The 15,747-nt window shown below is 39.3% G+C and overlaps 1 protein-coding gene across 1 annotated transcript; it reads right to left on the minus strand.

Annotated features, from left to right (window-relative positions):
* Nucleotides 1-1,698: 1,698 nt before the first annotated feature.
* Nucleotides 1,699-15,384, minus strand: LOC135479281 (2-acylglycerol O-acyltransferase 2-A-like). The gene is made up of 5 exons (XM_064759100.1): nt 15,269-15,384; nt 11,670-12,166; nt 5,651-5,828; nt 4,471-4,670; nt 1,699-3,674 (listed from the first exon to the last, which is right to left on the minus strand). The coding sequence occupies exons 2-5, from the start codon at nt 12,157-12,159 to the stop codon at nt 3,520-3,522; spliced, it is 1,023 nt and encodes a 340-aa protein (XP_064615170.1). The 5' UTR covers nt 12,160-12,166; nt 15,269-15,384; the 3' UTR covers nt 1,699-3,519.
* Nucleotides 15,385-15,747: the final 363 nt, after the last annotated feature.

A 15,747-nucleotide genomic window follows, 5' to 3' on the forward strand; every position in this document is an offset into this window, starting at 1 on the left:
GTTGCTAGGCATAAAAGCTGTCGGCATAGAAAGGTCCAGATTTTGACGGTCATCCTATGTTAAGATATTTTTGGCTGCTTTCTCATAGGCTGGGCCAGATATGCACCAAATCTTATTGGCCAAGGAATGTTTGGGACTGAGCAACAGCGCTAAACATTAACATTGTCGCTTATGGAATATTAATGGGGGTCTGAGGCCTGCACTGCATGAAGAGTTCCAACAAATGGGCAATACTCAGTTAGGCATTAATACTAACTGAAAGAAAAACAGGCGTTTGTGTCCTATCTGCAAAGGATTTCAGGATCCAGATCATCTCCAAATTAAAGGTAAAGTTTTGGTGATTGGCCGAATAAAAGTCAGCAAAACCATATCCTACATGGCAGAGATAATAATTACAAATCGGACAACTTCAACACTAAATTTTTAAAATGGAATTACATGTAGTTAACATAATATTTTATTAAATTTATTTATTTATTTGATTGGTGTTGTACGCTTATACGACGGCTGCCAACATTATGGTGGGGGGGAAACCGGGCAGAGCCCGGGGGAAACACACGACCATCCACAGGTTGCTGAAGATCTTCCCAAGTACGGATGGAGAGGAGGCCAGCATGAGCTGGACTTGAACTCACTGCGACCGCATTGGTGACAGCATCGGGTCATTTTATTAAATGCAGTTTATAGATTTACACAGGGTAAATACTGTGCCTAGGGTACATTTAGTGTGAAAATAAAGGCGTGGGGATCTCCTTTAACTACACTACACATCTGTGGAGAGGAACAAACGACACACTAAAAATATATCCCGTTAATTTTAGCAAAGCCTGTTGTTTGAGTGATGCTAGAATGAGGTCTGTTATCTTAACAGAATATTCTGTCATATTCAACATAAGATCCTGTCATAGTGTAAGCTTTATGTTAAATTAATGGAATATGTGTGTTATATTTAACAGAATACATTCTAGCATCACTCAGAGAACAGACTTTCCGTTAAAATATAACAGGCTAATTTTTTGAGTGTATGTCCGTAACTGCAACACGCATGCGCGATTGCACTTTTTTGACTTAACAAACTAATTTGTAGGTGTTTAATACGCTTAGGGATTATTCGCCAGAAACGAACATGTATTTGTAAAAACAAGTATTTGTAAAATATAATATTAAATAAAAATTCTTTAAAATACACAAAAATTAGTCCTAATGGTTTGGATATCTGTAAGAATAACCGGCAAGCAAGGGACCGGCTTCATGATTTATTTTATTTATTTATTTGATTGGTGTTTTACGCCGTACTCAAGAATATTTCACTTATACGACGGCGGCCAGTATTTTGGTGGGAGGAAACCAGGCAGAGCCCGGGGAAAACTCATGATCATCCGCAGGTTGCTGTCTGACTTTTCCACGTACGGCCGGAGAATAAGCGGCTCCATGAAGATTACCTAGTGTTAAGTCATCATTAGCTAAGTGCACTTTATATCTCTACAACATACGTTGCCATGGTAATTAAGGCCTTACTTAGTTAAGTGAGCTTCATGGAACCGGCCTTAGGGCGTTTATACAGTGAAGTACATGTACTTTTATTCCAAGTGCATACGTACGAGCACTTTTTGTTGTTTTCTCTTTACAGATATCTGATTGCTCTTACACTGACAAAACATCATGACATTCAGAACCAGCTTTTATTAGCACCCCCTTGAAAATATGCCATGTTTAATACTGACATAATTGTTATAAAATCCTGATATTCAAAGTGTAAAAAAGCTGGTAAAACTTAAGACTGGAGATTTACGACTTATTAAGTTTGGCAGACACGAGAGCTTAAGATGTGACTCAGATCAACACAGCTAGTCATACGAAACTGGTCCCTGTCGCCATACAGCTCAACTGTTGAGTTGCGTCGTGATTTCGCATACGCGAGTATTTAGGACTCAACGCAACAGTCAAGTTGAGTAGGATCACGTCGTGATTGCACACACGCAAGCACATAGGACTCGACGCCAACAGTCGAGTTGAGTACGATCGAGTCGTGATTTTACATACACGAACTCAACAGTCGAACTGAGTAGGATCGCGTCGTGATTTTGCTTTTGCGAATTCAACAGTCGAGTTGAGTCGCGTTTAATATTAAGCTCACGTATGCCGAGCCTAAGTAAAATGATGTTCTATCTATCATGGCCATATCACGCGATTCTTGTCAGAATGGCGGTTGTGTAAGTTGAACTGCTATTGTTAAGTCTTGTCACATCAGATTTGCTTAGAGATGCTTGTTTATACCTTGTAGAAATAATTCAAATTCAGTTGTTAGTTAAGTTGTTTGTATACACATCCTTTAATTCCAAACGCATGGAACAGTACGTTAAACGTTCCATTATAATGATACAAAAGAAGTGCAAAAGTCCACTGATGTAGAAAATAAAATGTGTAACATGAATTAAAAATAATTCAAAAATTGTTTATATGCTCTTCGTTGACATTGTAAATGAAATTGTCATGGCAAGTTCTTTAGAAGGCACAGCTGGGCAAACAATGTTGCAGTACATATGTAAGTATATAAATGCATATAAACGACGTATACATATATATACAAAATATCTGGCCGATTTTATCACATGGTTGTTTTCTTGTAAAAATGCGATGATATGGTAATGCTCTAATACATGGAATAACCTTTCCTTTAAGGAAATTAAGAAATCGTTAATATATGTATACCGTACTAATATGTATGTAACAAATCTGTCAAAAGATTTCTGACGCAAAGTGGCCTGTGATAACCTATTCCTTACTATCTAAGTTTAATTACAGCTATATAGTATATAAGCGTGACCAAAATTTTTCCAAAGCTGTGAACTGACCACTGTTCTATTAAAATTAATCAGTAATGTTCCCTGCACCGTAGACGTTTGAGCACGGTATGGATATTTTTTAATTTATTTATTTGATTGGTGTTTTACGCAGTACTCCAGAACAGAGACCTTTAGTTAGAAGTTAAACTACAATTAGTGTACCTATTCTAGTTTGAAATTACAACTTACAAGTTGAACTTCTAACTTCTAAGTAAAGGTTTAATAATACGGTTTAATACGGTTTCTTATACGACGGCAGCCAGCATTACGGTGGGAGGAAGAACATACGACCAGAGTTGCTGGCAGACCTTACTATGCACTTACGATGGGAGAGCCAGTGTGCATGAGCTGGACTTGAACTCACAACGACGGCAATGGTAAGTGACTCCTCGGCCATTGCGCCGCGCTGACATGCTAACCATTCGGCCACGTATGGTAGTCCATGCCAGTCATCCAGATAACAGAATGTCTTATGCACCTCTACAACCTTAAACTTAAGGTGTCACGTCTTTCATTGCCTTTGTATTTTCCTGACCAACGCCCAAAATCATTAAGAGGTGATATTTCATGAATTTCAGCCAGACAATATCCTTTTTTTTTCACTACATTACACACTGGGCGTGGTCGTCACAAAATAAAATATGCACATATTAAAAATCAGCTCTGACACCTGTCACTCAATCACCAGGTGTTTCATCTCCTTGACGCCATACTTTGTCTTGTGCTGCTCGAACAGTTCCCGAAGTTCGTTCAGATAACGATTGTGTAATGCCTCGATTTGCTCTGACGTCGGCTCTGGAGTTTTCTCAACGTCAATCGGTTTGCCCACTGTAAAGATAAAACAATGTTTAACTAATGAAATCATGGATGGAAAGAACTGACTGCTGGGCCTAATATATTGAATACCGCTCTTCATACATTCATCACCTATCGGGAGTTATTTATGCCATTGTATTGAAGCAGTAAACGTGGATATAACCGGGCTCACACCACTTTGGCGGTTTTGGAGCCAGCACCAATTCATAGCTCACTAATTCATCAATTCATTGCTGCCTGCGTTTACACGTCGACCAGTATATAAGGTTTAATTCGCCTATAGAGGATGCTAACTTGTAACTGTCACAACAGGAATGGTATACGTCTGAGCCGGCAATTGCCGGACAAAAAAGGTGGACAAAACTGAGCCGTTCTAATTTAGGCCACCTTAAATTGTTGGATCTGAAAAAGCCGTCCTAAATGGAGCCGGTTTATTGGTTTTTTTTTTCGTTTTTGTTTCACTATTGCAAACAGAGCTGGCCTTGCTCCACCATTTTTTCTTGACGTAATCTTGACTTGATGTTAAGACTTGAGTATCCATCAGGGCTCCTCTATGCACTCATAAATCTGATACGCAAGAGACTGATTCGATTATTGATTTAATTGGTGTTTCACCCCAGGATTTTACTCTCACATGGCGGCGGCCAGATTTATGGGTGGAAGAAGGCGGAATAACCGAAGTAAGCTATACACAGATCGTCTCCAGATACCTGTCAAACTTTCTGGCTAGACTGAAACACGCGACCATCCTGGTTAGATTTGGCCAGCTTTCGAATTAACAGGACAGGTGAAAACAGTAAGCACTTACCCACGGTATGGATGGGCTTTCTGTAGGGTATCAATCCGAAGGTGTAGTTAAAAATCCCCCTGCCGTGGAAAATGGGTGGAGAAAACCCGAGCATCTTTGTCAGTCTGATCTGAATGGCTTTCAACTTTGACCCTCTGGGATTGCTCATTTGTGTGAACAATTCATTCTCCCCAAAACTGAACACGGGCACGAGAGAGGCACTGCAACAGAATTGATAAAAATATATATGGCGATCATTATACACTGTATGTTGCAGGTACTGTATTGTACAAGTGTGTTATGTATGGCGATGATTATTTGCTGTGTGTTGCAAGTATGTGTTACGTACTGCTACGATTATTTGTTGTGTATTGCAAGTATGTTATGTATGGCAATGACCAGCGGAACAAACCACGACTGCCTCCACCGATTGGCTAGCTAACGTTATAAAGGTCACAATTCAGCTAGCGAGGGTTGGGTTTGAACACGCAAACAGGTACCTGACAAACATTCAGACTTAAAGCCACGACCTCACCAACGGGAGCCAGATTCAAAAAAGTAGCTTATTAATTTGTCAAGGGCATGTTGACTTTCGGATGAAGCCATTTCTCTGCTCGGCAATCGAGCGTCTCCAATGGAAATCAATTTGAAGATGTCAAAAATTTAGTTATTAATTTGTAGCCTACTTTCCAATACCCGACATCAATCATCTATACGCTGAACGCTAACCTTTAGACAACTGAGCCAGCTGGTTATATTTTGGAATGATACCAGCCAAAAATACCAAGACACATTTTTTGTTTTACTCATAGATATTAACTTTAGGTGGGGGAGGAGGGAGGGGGGGGGTCGCCTCATATGCTAAACATTTTACGTTTGCAGCTTCATGTTTTTTCAGGCCGGGCTAAGACCAGACCAACAGAAGGCCAAACCAACCTATCCCACTAATAGGGGAGTTTCAAATTGGAACTCTTTTATCGATAAAGGTAGAAATAGTCCAATTGTATCATGTGACCTATCAGATATGTTAGGCAACTATTTTTGATCACATATACTATAACATGGGCGTCAGAAAAAAGGTTCAAAAAAAGTAATTTAGACTGGATGAATGACGGAGAAAATTGAGGAGCGGAAGGTAAGGAACTAAACAACCATAAACACAACATAAAACGTTGACTACATACACATAGTCTAGACTCACCCATGTTTGAGTGCCATCTTGACGAAGCCTTTCCTGCTTTTAATTGTCAGGGTGTAGTTATCAGGGCGTGCCTCCAGGGCCTCCACGGCCCCACCCACAACCACCACGAAGGCGTTCCCTGTCCCCTTAGCTCCAGACAGGACGTAGTTCATACTGTCCTTACTCACCTCTACCATACCTGAGAAAAGAAAATAATGATATTTTCTATATATTTGATTTGTGGTTAGAATTCAGGAAACATTACTTATTTAGGCCGGTGGACTGCGGGTTTCTGGGTGGAGGAAACCACCGTCCTTCGTTGGGCTCCTGTCAATACCAATCAATAAATCAGTCAATCTATTGGCCCTCGTTGGCTCACTCGACTAAAGTGTTGCTCTCATGGGCCACACTACCAAAGGCGATTGACTGATGTTTAACGTTGTGTTCGAAAATGTTGCACTTTTATGGCTGCAGACATGCGCACACCATAATGATGGAAGACAAGTGGTATTCAAAGAACGTCAGAAAGTCCAAGCCGCCACACAAGCCTCGTCGACTGCATACTATATAATTAAAGACGAACAGCATAGAGAGTAAAATCAGAGGAGCGGCGAAAGTGTGATAGCTGACAAATGGCCACACGTAACCTGTTAAATATATACGGCCCCTTGTCAATTACCTCATTCAAGGTTTTATTCTAAGTGTTCACGTAAACTCGTAAATAATAGCAATTCACACGCCCCCTAGCAAACGTTAAGATTGCACTTCAAAGTTCAGAAATGGCATTGTGGAATCGGCCCCTACGGCCGGTTTCATGAAGCTCACTCAGTTAAATAAGCTCTTAACTATACCGTGATAACGTATGCTGTATGTATAAAGTGCACTTATCTAAGGGCAACTTAAGACTAAGTACGCTTCATGTAACTGACCTTTGCACTACTGTAGTTCGACCTATTTGCCAATCATAAACTAGTCGACGTTGCGACAATGCTATAAGGTATAAAGCCAGATAAACTCATCACAAGGTCAAATTATATAGTGGAGGAAAATCACTCGCTTGCAAATTGAAGGTCAGCTTATAATCTGGGCTATGTTATAAGACGACGTATTTTTAACCTACATTATTTAGTATGTACAGCAGGTTGCTTAGACTTATTCCACACAAATCCCTAGAGTAAAATCTCCCATTACGTAATCCGAAATGTATATCGACCGTGCATCGTGTGTACGTTATGTGACTACAGTATATATCCCTACGATTTATAATTACACTAAAATCTCATACTGTATCACTCTTCAATATTGTGATTTTCTATCTTGTCTTTGTTACGTTTTTCCAAGACTATTTCTTTACTATCCTGGGTGCACATGCACCCTCCTAAAACGCAAAGGGTTAAATGTCTGCATCAAAAAAATTAATATTCTACATTATATTCGACAGTGTTTGACATGTTGTATCATTTGAACACTCAGCTAATGCAAACTCCAAAAAAATGAATCTGTTAAATTTAACAGGAAGTCAATTGTCTGAGTGACGCTAGAATGTATCCTGTTAGTGCAGCAGATTATTCTGTTAAATATAACACAGACATTCTATTAATTCAACATAGCCATTCTATTACACTAACAGGGTATTATATCGAATGTGATAGAATATTGTGTTGTATAAACAGAATACATTCTAGCATCACTCAGACAACAGACTTTCTATTAATTTCAACAGATTAATTTTTTGAGCACATACAGTATCTGAGTGTTAATACAACATGTTAAATACTGTCGAATATAATATTTTTAACATTTATAACGGGGAAAAACAACACCTAAATGTGATAATAACGTTAAATTACGACATCTTTTAACCATTTTGACAAATGTTAAATTTCTAACACTTGAGATTTACTATTATAAATGCTTCCCCTACCTCATATCTGCCAAAATGAATTTATATATAAACTTTCAGATATAAGGGAACCTAAATCATCACCGAGTAGTGAACAAAATTAAAAAAGTTTAAATCTACAGCCTCAATTTTTGTGGGACACTGTTTTGCAAAAGAAAACCTGAAACGGGAAATCAAAATAGCTTTAAATAGCTCACACGCTGTTGATCATGTTTCAGACGCACTCGAACATGAAAATTACATTTAGTTCGGAAGAAAGAGAGTGAAAATTAAGTTGTGAATGTGATCTTCAATATTTCGACAAGAAGCCAACTGAAAATAATTTCTTCATGGGGGGTGGGGGGGGGGGGACCACCTCTTGGCACATGTACATACTGTCTTTGTGTAATAATGTTATAAATGAGAAAGTAACATATGTTTAATAAATATATTTGAACAAAAATTTGGTCTTTTCAGCTATCAAATGTAAATAACCCAGATTTTTGACCGCAACCGCATTGGTGAGAGGCTCCTGTGTCATTACGCTGCGCTAGCGAGCTAACCAACTGAGCCACGGAGCCCCCCCTCTCCCCGTCCCCCTCCATAAATTGATCATATTTATATTTTTGTTATATTCATAAATATTATCACACTTCAGATTAAATGTATGTGATTGGATATAAATAACACATTTACATGCATCACATCTTTATTTAGAATATTATTACGCAAAGACGATACACCAAGAGGTGGTCTCAAATACCCACCATACAAAATATTTTCATATACCCTTTTCTCCTGAAGGAAAAATCGAAAAAAAAAATTTTTTTAATCCACAGTTTTAACGCTTTTCATCTGATTTTAGTATCATTTTTATGTTTTCTGCTCCTTCAACATTGCAGTCTCAGCGAAGTTAACCGGTTCAGGATTCAGTTGTTCAAAAGTGTATTAAATCGGGTAATACGATGCAGTGCCTTATTACTACAAACCAAATCCAGCTCAAATCGGGTAATACTATGCAGTACCTTCTTAATACAAACCAAGTCCAGCTCATATCGGGTAATACTATGCAGTACCTTCTTAATACAAACCAAGTCCAGCTCAAATCGGGTAATACTATACAGTATTTTCTTAATACAAACCAAGTCCAGCTCATATCGGGTAATACTATGCAGTACCTTCTTAATACAAACCAAGTCCAGCTCATATCGGGTAATACTATGCAGTACTTTCTTAAGACAAACCAAGTCCAGCTCAAATCGGGTAATACTATACAGTATCTTCTTAAGACAAACCAAGTCCAGCTCATATCGGGTAAAACTATACAGTATCTTCTTAATACAAACCAAGTCCAGCTCATATCGGGTAATACTATACAGTACCTTCTTAATACAAACCAAGTCCAACTCAAATCGGGTAATACTATATAGTATCTTCTTAATACAAACCAAGTCCAGCTCAAATCGGGTAATACCATGCAGTATCTTCTTAATACAAACCAAGTCCAGCTCATATCGGGTAATACTATGCAGTACCTTCTTAAGACAAACCAAGTCCAGCTCAAATCGGGTAATACTATGCAGTACCTTCTTAATACAAACCAAGTCCAGCTCATATCGGGTAATACTATGCAGTACCTTCTTAAGACAAACCAAGTCCAGCTCAAATCGGGTAATACTATACAGTACCTTCTTAAGACAAACCAAGTCCAGCTCAAATCGGGTAATACCATGCAGTATCTTCTTAATACAAACCAAGTCCAGCTCATATCGGGTAATACTATGCAGTACCTTCTTAAGACAAACCAAGTCCAGCTCATATCGGGTAATACTATGCAGTACCTTCTTAATACAAACCAAGTCCAGCTCATATCGGGTAATACTATGCAGTACCTTCTTAAGACAAACCAAGTCCAGCTCAAATCGGGTAATACTATACAGTACCTTCTTAAGACAAACCAAGTCCAGCTCAAATCGGGTAATACTATACAGTACCTTCTTAATACAAACCAAGTCCAGCTCAAATCGGGTAATACTATGCAGTACTTTCTTAATACAAACCAAGTCCAGCTCATATCGGGTAATACTATGCAGTACCTTCTTAATACAAACCAAGTCCAGCTCATATCGGGTAATACTATGCAGTACCTTCTTAAGACAAACCAAGTCCAGCTCAAATCGGGTAATACTATACAGTACCTTCTTAAGACAAACCAAGTCCAGCTCAAATCGGGTAATACTATGCAGTACCTTCTTAAGACAAACCAAGTCCAGCTCATATCGGGTAATACTATGCAGTACCTTCTTAATACAAACCAAGTCCAGCTCATATCGGGTAATACTATGCAGTACCTTCTTAAGACAAACCAAGTCCAGCTCATATCGGGTAATACTATGCAGTACCTTCTTAATACAAACCAAGTCCAGCTCAAATCGGGTAATACTATACAGTACCTTCTTAAGACAAACCAAGTCCAGCTCATATCGGGTAATACTATGCAGTACCTTCTTAATACAAACCAAGTCCAGCACATATCGGGTAATACTATGCAGTACCTTCTTAAGACAAACCAAGTCCAGCTCATATCGGGTAATACTATGCAGTACCTTCTTAATACAAACCAAGTCCAGCTCATATCGGGTAATACTATGCAGTACCTTCTTAATACAAACCAAGTCCAGCACATATCGGGTAATACTATGCAGTACCTTCTTAAGACAAACCAAGTCCAGCTCATATCGGGTAATACTATGCAGTACCTTCTTAATACAAACCAAGTCCAGCTCAAATCGGGTAATACTATACAGTACCTTCATTATGCACACCAAGTCCAACTCAAATCAGGTAATACTATATAGTATCTTCTTAATACAAACCAAGTCCAGCTCAAATCGGGTAATACCATGCAGTACCTTCTTAATACAAACCAAGTCCAGCTCAAATCGGGTAATACTATGCAGTACCTTCATAATGCACACCAAGTCCAATTAATATTAGATAAAATATTCCTCATATACATTTGAACAAAAAAAAAAACGTTCTCTACTTGCAGGCCTTTGAATCTCACACGCTGTTAATACAGTTTTAATGACCTTCACTATTAGCATTACAGACGCGTTCGACCAAATGTAGCAATGTGTTAAAAATAGCATTCGCCAAAACTTATAACTTATACTTATTGAACAGCGCCTGTACACGTAAAAACATTTGTGTTGTATGGACACAAACTTTCCAACAAAAGTATTGTGTCATATTTGAACAACTCCATCTTGTGTTGAATTAAAAACCAGGTCTTGTCTGACTTTTATTATTTTACAACACAAATATATGTACCTCACATTTATTTAACACATGATTTTATTTAATCAATTTGCAACACGAATATGTGTACTTTCACATTTATTTAACACATGTTTGTGTTTTATTAACTTGCAACACAAATATGTGTACCTCACATTTATTTAACACATGTCTGTGTTTTATTAACTTGCAACACAAATATATGTGTGCTTCACATATATTTAACACATGTTTGTGTTAGAGTAAAATATTTCTATGTTGAATGAAACAATACAAGTTGTCGTGTTAGATTTCAACTCAGTTGTTTTTGTGTGAATAGCTAATACTGAGCATTCACTCAACGAAGCAGTATTTTGACGAAGACATGTTTTGAAAAAACAGATTTGTTTAAACAGTGCATGCATGCCTGAATATTCACGAGATTTGGTCACATTTTAACAGATTATATACCTGAAAATTCGTTAAGGGTAACAAGGTTTTGATAATTAGATCATACCTGAACAACGGCTAAACGAACAGAGGTTTTTAAAAGGATAGATTCTATACCCTATTATTCTATACTACTGAACCCTTGAGGCCTTGTACAGGGAATTCTTCCGCGGCTCTCACCGTTAAATCGTGAGGCCGTTTACGTACCTTAACGTTCGCTGAATATCTTTGTCTTTTGCATCACTACGTGGACATATTTGCTTCTCTCACGTGCTGAAGTTTGCCAGCAACTTGTCCAGTACTAATATAGCTGAACGCTGTCGCATATTTATTTAATTGGTGTTTCTCAAGAATATTTCACCTATACGATGCCGGCAAGAATTATGGAACAATTGAACAAAATGTAGCAAAATTTTGAACGTCGCCTACCTGAGCACATGAAGTAATCCCTGTGGAAGGGGAACACAAACTGGCCTGAGAGAATGGAGAGATACGGCCGGATACCCGCAAATATTTTACTAAAGCCGGTCGCTTCCGTGGCAAAGTTACAGAAGGCTCCTGCGGACATGATGCCGTGAGGGTGATAGCCAAAGATATAGTTCTTCTTCGGATCCAGTTCAGCCGTTTTCACCAAGGAAATGGGGAAATAATCCCTGAAGTAATGCCATATTTTCCAGTTCCTGGCCCAGTCAGATCTTCGGCCTCCCCGCGCAGGGGTTTTATGATCGTAAATATACCAGGCAAGGTAGGCGAGAATGATATAGTAATATGACGTGCACAGGAGAATATAAAGACTGATGCCGAGGCAGAAGAATCCAAGAAAGAGAAAGCACATGGTCCATTGGAACACAGCGAACGTCTGGAATCGCCGCTCAGCCGGGATCCACAGGGGAGCGAATTCTATCCCGAACAGCTTCATGGTTCACCTGACAAAAAAGATGAAATAATACAAGATCATGGTAATACATCGATTTTATTATTTACTGTTATGGCGGTCAGCATTATGGTCAGAGGAAACCGAGTAGAGTCCGGGGGAAACCCACGACCATCCGCAGATTGCTGACAGACATACCAGCGTACGACCGGAAATGAAGCCAGCATAACCTTGACTTGAACTCACAGCAATTGCATTGCTGAGGGGCACCACTGTCATTGTGCTGCCTCAAAGTCGGAAGACCCCGGGATCAAACTCGGGTCTCGTCATACCAAAGACGTTGTACTTGTTGCTGCCTCGCTTGGTGCTCAGCATTGAGAGGTACAGGAAACAGAACTGGTTAGCCCGGTGTGTGTATAATGTGACTGGATGAGGTGTCATGTCTAGTGTCTATCGCATGATACTTCTTTGGCAGCAGCACTTTGGCGACATCTACTCGCGCTGCTACAAGAAGACGTAGACGTACACACACCTAATGACTCCTCGTCCTTATATGACTGAAAAATTGTTATGTACGACGTTTAACCCCAATCATTCATTCATTCGTTGTGCTGCGCCAGCAAGCTAACCATGCTACCACGGAGGTCAATCTGCGTTTAACGTCCTTTCACGTCTTTCCCTCAGCATAATCCCTGGTCTATTCTCATCTTGTAGGATTCCATTAGCGGTATATATCATGGGGATATGGGGATATGGGGATAGTCCGACAGGGTTTTCTCTGACCAACCTCTGTCAGACAGGATTGGATACTATACATATACAAGTGTGTGACTGACATGAACTGCAGATCGCTCTGTCCACAAAACTACTTACCATTTGTGGGATTCAATAGGTCAAAACAGGACAAAGGCCAACTTTATACTTATATTAACTTATATCTAAGTTTTACGTAAATGCTTACACAAGTAGCGAGTTACACGCCCCTAATACCTTGGCTTCAACAGAATTATATAAAACAAGAATGCGGTGATGTTAATTGTAATTTAGTAGTCGTCAAGGGGATACCGGCGGGTTTTCTTCCCACAACAGGGCGCTAGTGTAAATTGGGACTTGCACGTCACAAGTCTTTTGTTGCGCGACCCCAAACATGTTGCGCGTAGCGGTTTCATCTGTGATGTTCCCATTGTGACATCGCGCTGTTGACCCTGCAGTGGAATGTCCAGCGTCATTGAAATGACGTAATACGTCCCACTTCGGACTTCTGCCGGTATCCCATTGTCTAGAATTTGTCTATACACACCCTATAGGATGTGTGACTTTATACATGAAAGTGTAATAATTGGTAGAAATCACGCATATATAGTCACAAATCACGCATATGTAAGCACTGTAATATACTCAGGTATTACCCGACATTATGTTATAAATCTTTCTACCTACAGGACTCTAATCTACGTGTCTTTCCCAGACAACCATGTTATCTAGAATGTCAAACTAGGTCAATCCAAGCAAATGTACAACATCACGGTTAACACATAGGCTGGACATGCTATCTTTACAAGATCCCATGTACATATACAAGACAACCTTGCCTACATGGGACACAGTTCTCTACAATACACGATGTCTTTATAAGTTTCCTACGCTCTTGCAAGGTATCTAAACAGATATGTGTAATGCTTAATCCATTGGCGAGACAACCAGATAGAAAATATCACAGACGGAGATTGTATAAATGTACGTAAGATACAGTGTATCTTGAATGTGCCAAACTCGGGTCCAAGCTGGTTGATCATTGTTCCCTTGAATTTAATATGTAAAACGCTTATCATAATAATATGGGAATGCGGACGTATTATATATTGTGGATATCGAATTTATTTAAGTAATGCTGGTGATCTTTTGATTTGTACCTTCTAACAACATTTCTAGAAGTTTCTATGTGGCCGATGATTTGGAAAAGATGTTAAAATATATATGGGGCTAGTTTGTCATCCATATACAATGTGTTCAAATTAGTATATTAGGACAAGCTTTCTTAGTTAAAATGAGGCAAGGCCTGGCAAACTTTAATTTAATCAGCTAGGATGTTCAACAGAACGCTACGGGTATTGGCAGAAGACGATGGCTGGGTGAATAGTGTTTGGGGAGCCAGAGCGCAGCCAGGCACGCTGTGCTCCCCAAGTACCCCACCCCGACCATTCAACCCCACCCTGTAAAAAGGGGCGTGACCGACGGAACTCTCAGATTAACTCGTGGTTCTGATCTGGCTTACAGACTGTAGGTTTCTTGTATATACTTGCATTTGCACGCATTCAATTATAACTACAGCATGCATGTGTATGGTACAATCATGTACACAATTAAAAGCCCAAAGTCCATGCATGTATTTCTGAACACAGTACAAAGTCCGAACTGCATGTTCAGTGACAGTGACAACAAAACAGGATCCAGCCTTAAAACCACAGTTTTTAGGGGTGGGGAGTGCCGACGGAATTGTCAGTGGGTCAATGCTCACCTTCCAAAGGCCTGATAAATATATATATATGGTCAAGCGGGCATAGTAGAAAAATGACAACGGAAAAAGGTGGATAGCTATACATAGGGTATCGACAGCAGTTTTGTTTTCATTATTCCGTCCACATTCCTGATAAAATACTGCTAAAAAGTGCCATAAAGTTTGTCAACACTTACTTAACAAGTAAGCCGATATGATATACTGACAAGAATTAAGTCTCGAAACGTCTGTTGTTTATATATATATAGGCCTATATATACCATTCACCTAGAATATATAGTGTACTCTTATATCGCAGCCAATACCCAAAGGATACACATGCTTACTCCATGCCAGCAGCTAAAAGTAGATGCTGCATCCTGATGTTTTATAGTGTACGCACGAGCTCTCGATAGTAGCTATGGTGGTTTAGAGCTTGTATGCTTGTATACAAATAGTTAACAGTGAGAACATCAACACGTAGGCCTACGCTTCAGCTCTGTTTACTACAGGGTCTTCATTCAATGCTTTGCTATATATATCTCATAGTAAATGTGTCCAACAAATTAACTTAAATTATGCCAACATTCAACAGGCTATATGTCATTACAAGAGGTGTGCATGTACTTCATTCATGTATAAAGATCGTTCACATACCTATACGTTACACCACTCCGATGTTTCTCCCTGCAAACGTGTCCGCCCACGTACCCGGTCCTCTCCGACAATTATAGGGACCGTCTCACTGACCAGGCCTTCTTCAGGGATAGTGTACACGACGGTCGTACGAAGGTATACCGAGCACACAATAACCTATTTCACAGGTCACCGTGATCTGGACTAGACTACAACACAGACTGCGATGTAGTCCTACCGCAGAAAAGTACGCCCGTTTAATGCACACGTGTGCCTCTTTTCCATGCGAGTTTCGCACGCGCCTCTACACTCTTTCAAATGTTAACTATACATACCTTTAATAAATGTTATCACTTAGCTAATGCTGGAAGAGAAAAACAATTTATTTTGTTTGGTGCACTCTATATGAAGTGTTACAACACCTAAAAATGTTGTAATCCATACCATTAATTGTCTAATGTAAAATTAACATTTTAATGTGGTGTGCAGTATGTGTATGA

This window comes from Liolophura sinensis, chromosome 12 (genome assembly GCF_032854445.1).
Source record: "Liolophura sinensis isolate JHLJ2023 chromosome 12, CUHK_Ljap_v2, whole genome shotgun sequence".
Lineage (NCBI taxonomy): Eukaryota > Metazoa > Mollusca > Polyplacophora > Chitonida > Chitonidae > Liolophura > Liolophura sinensis.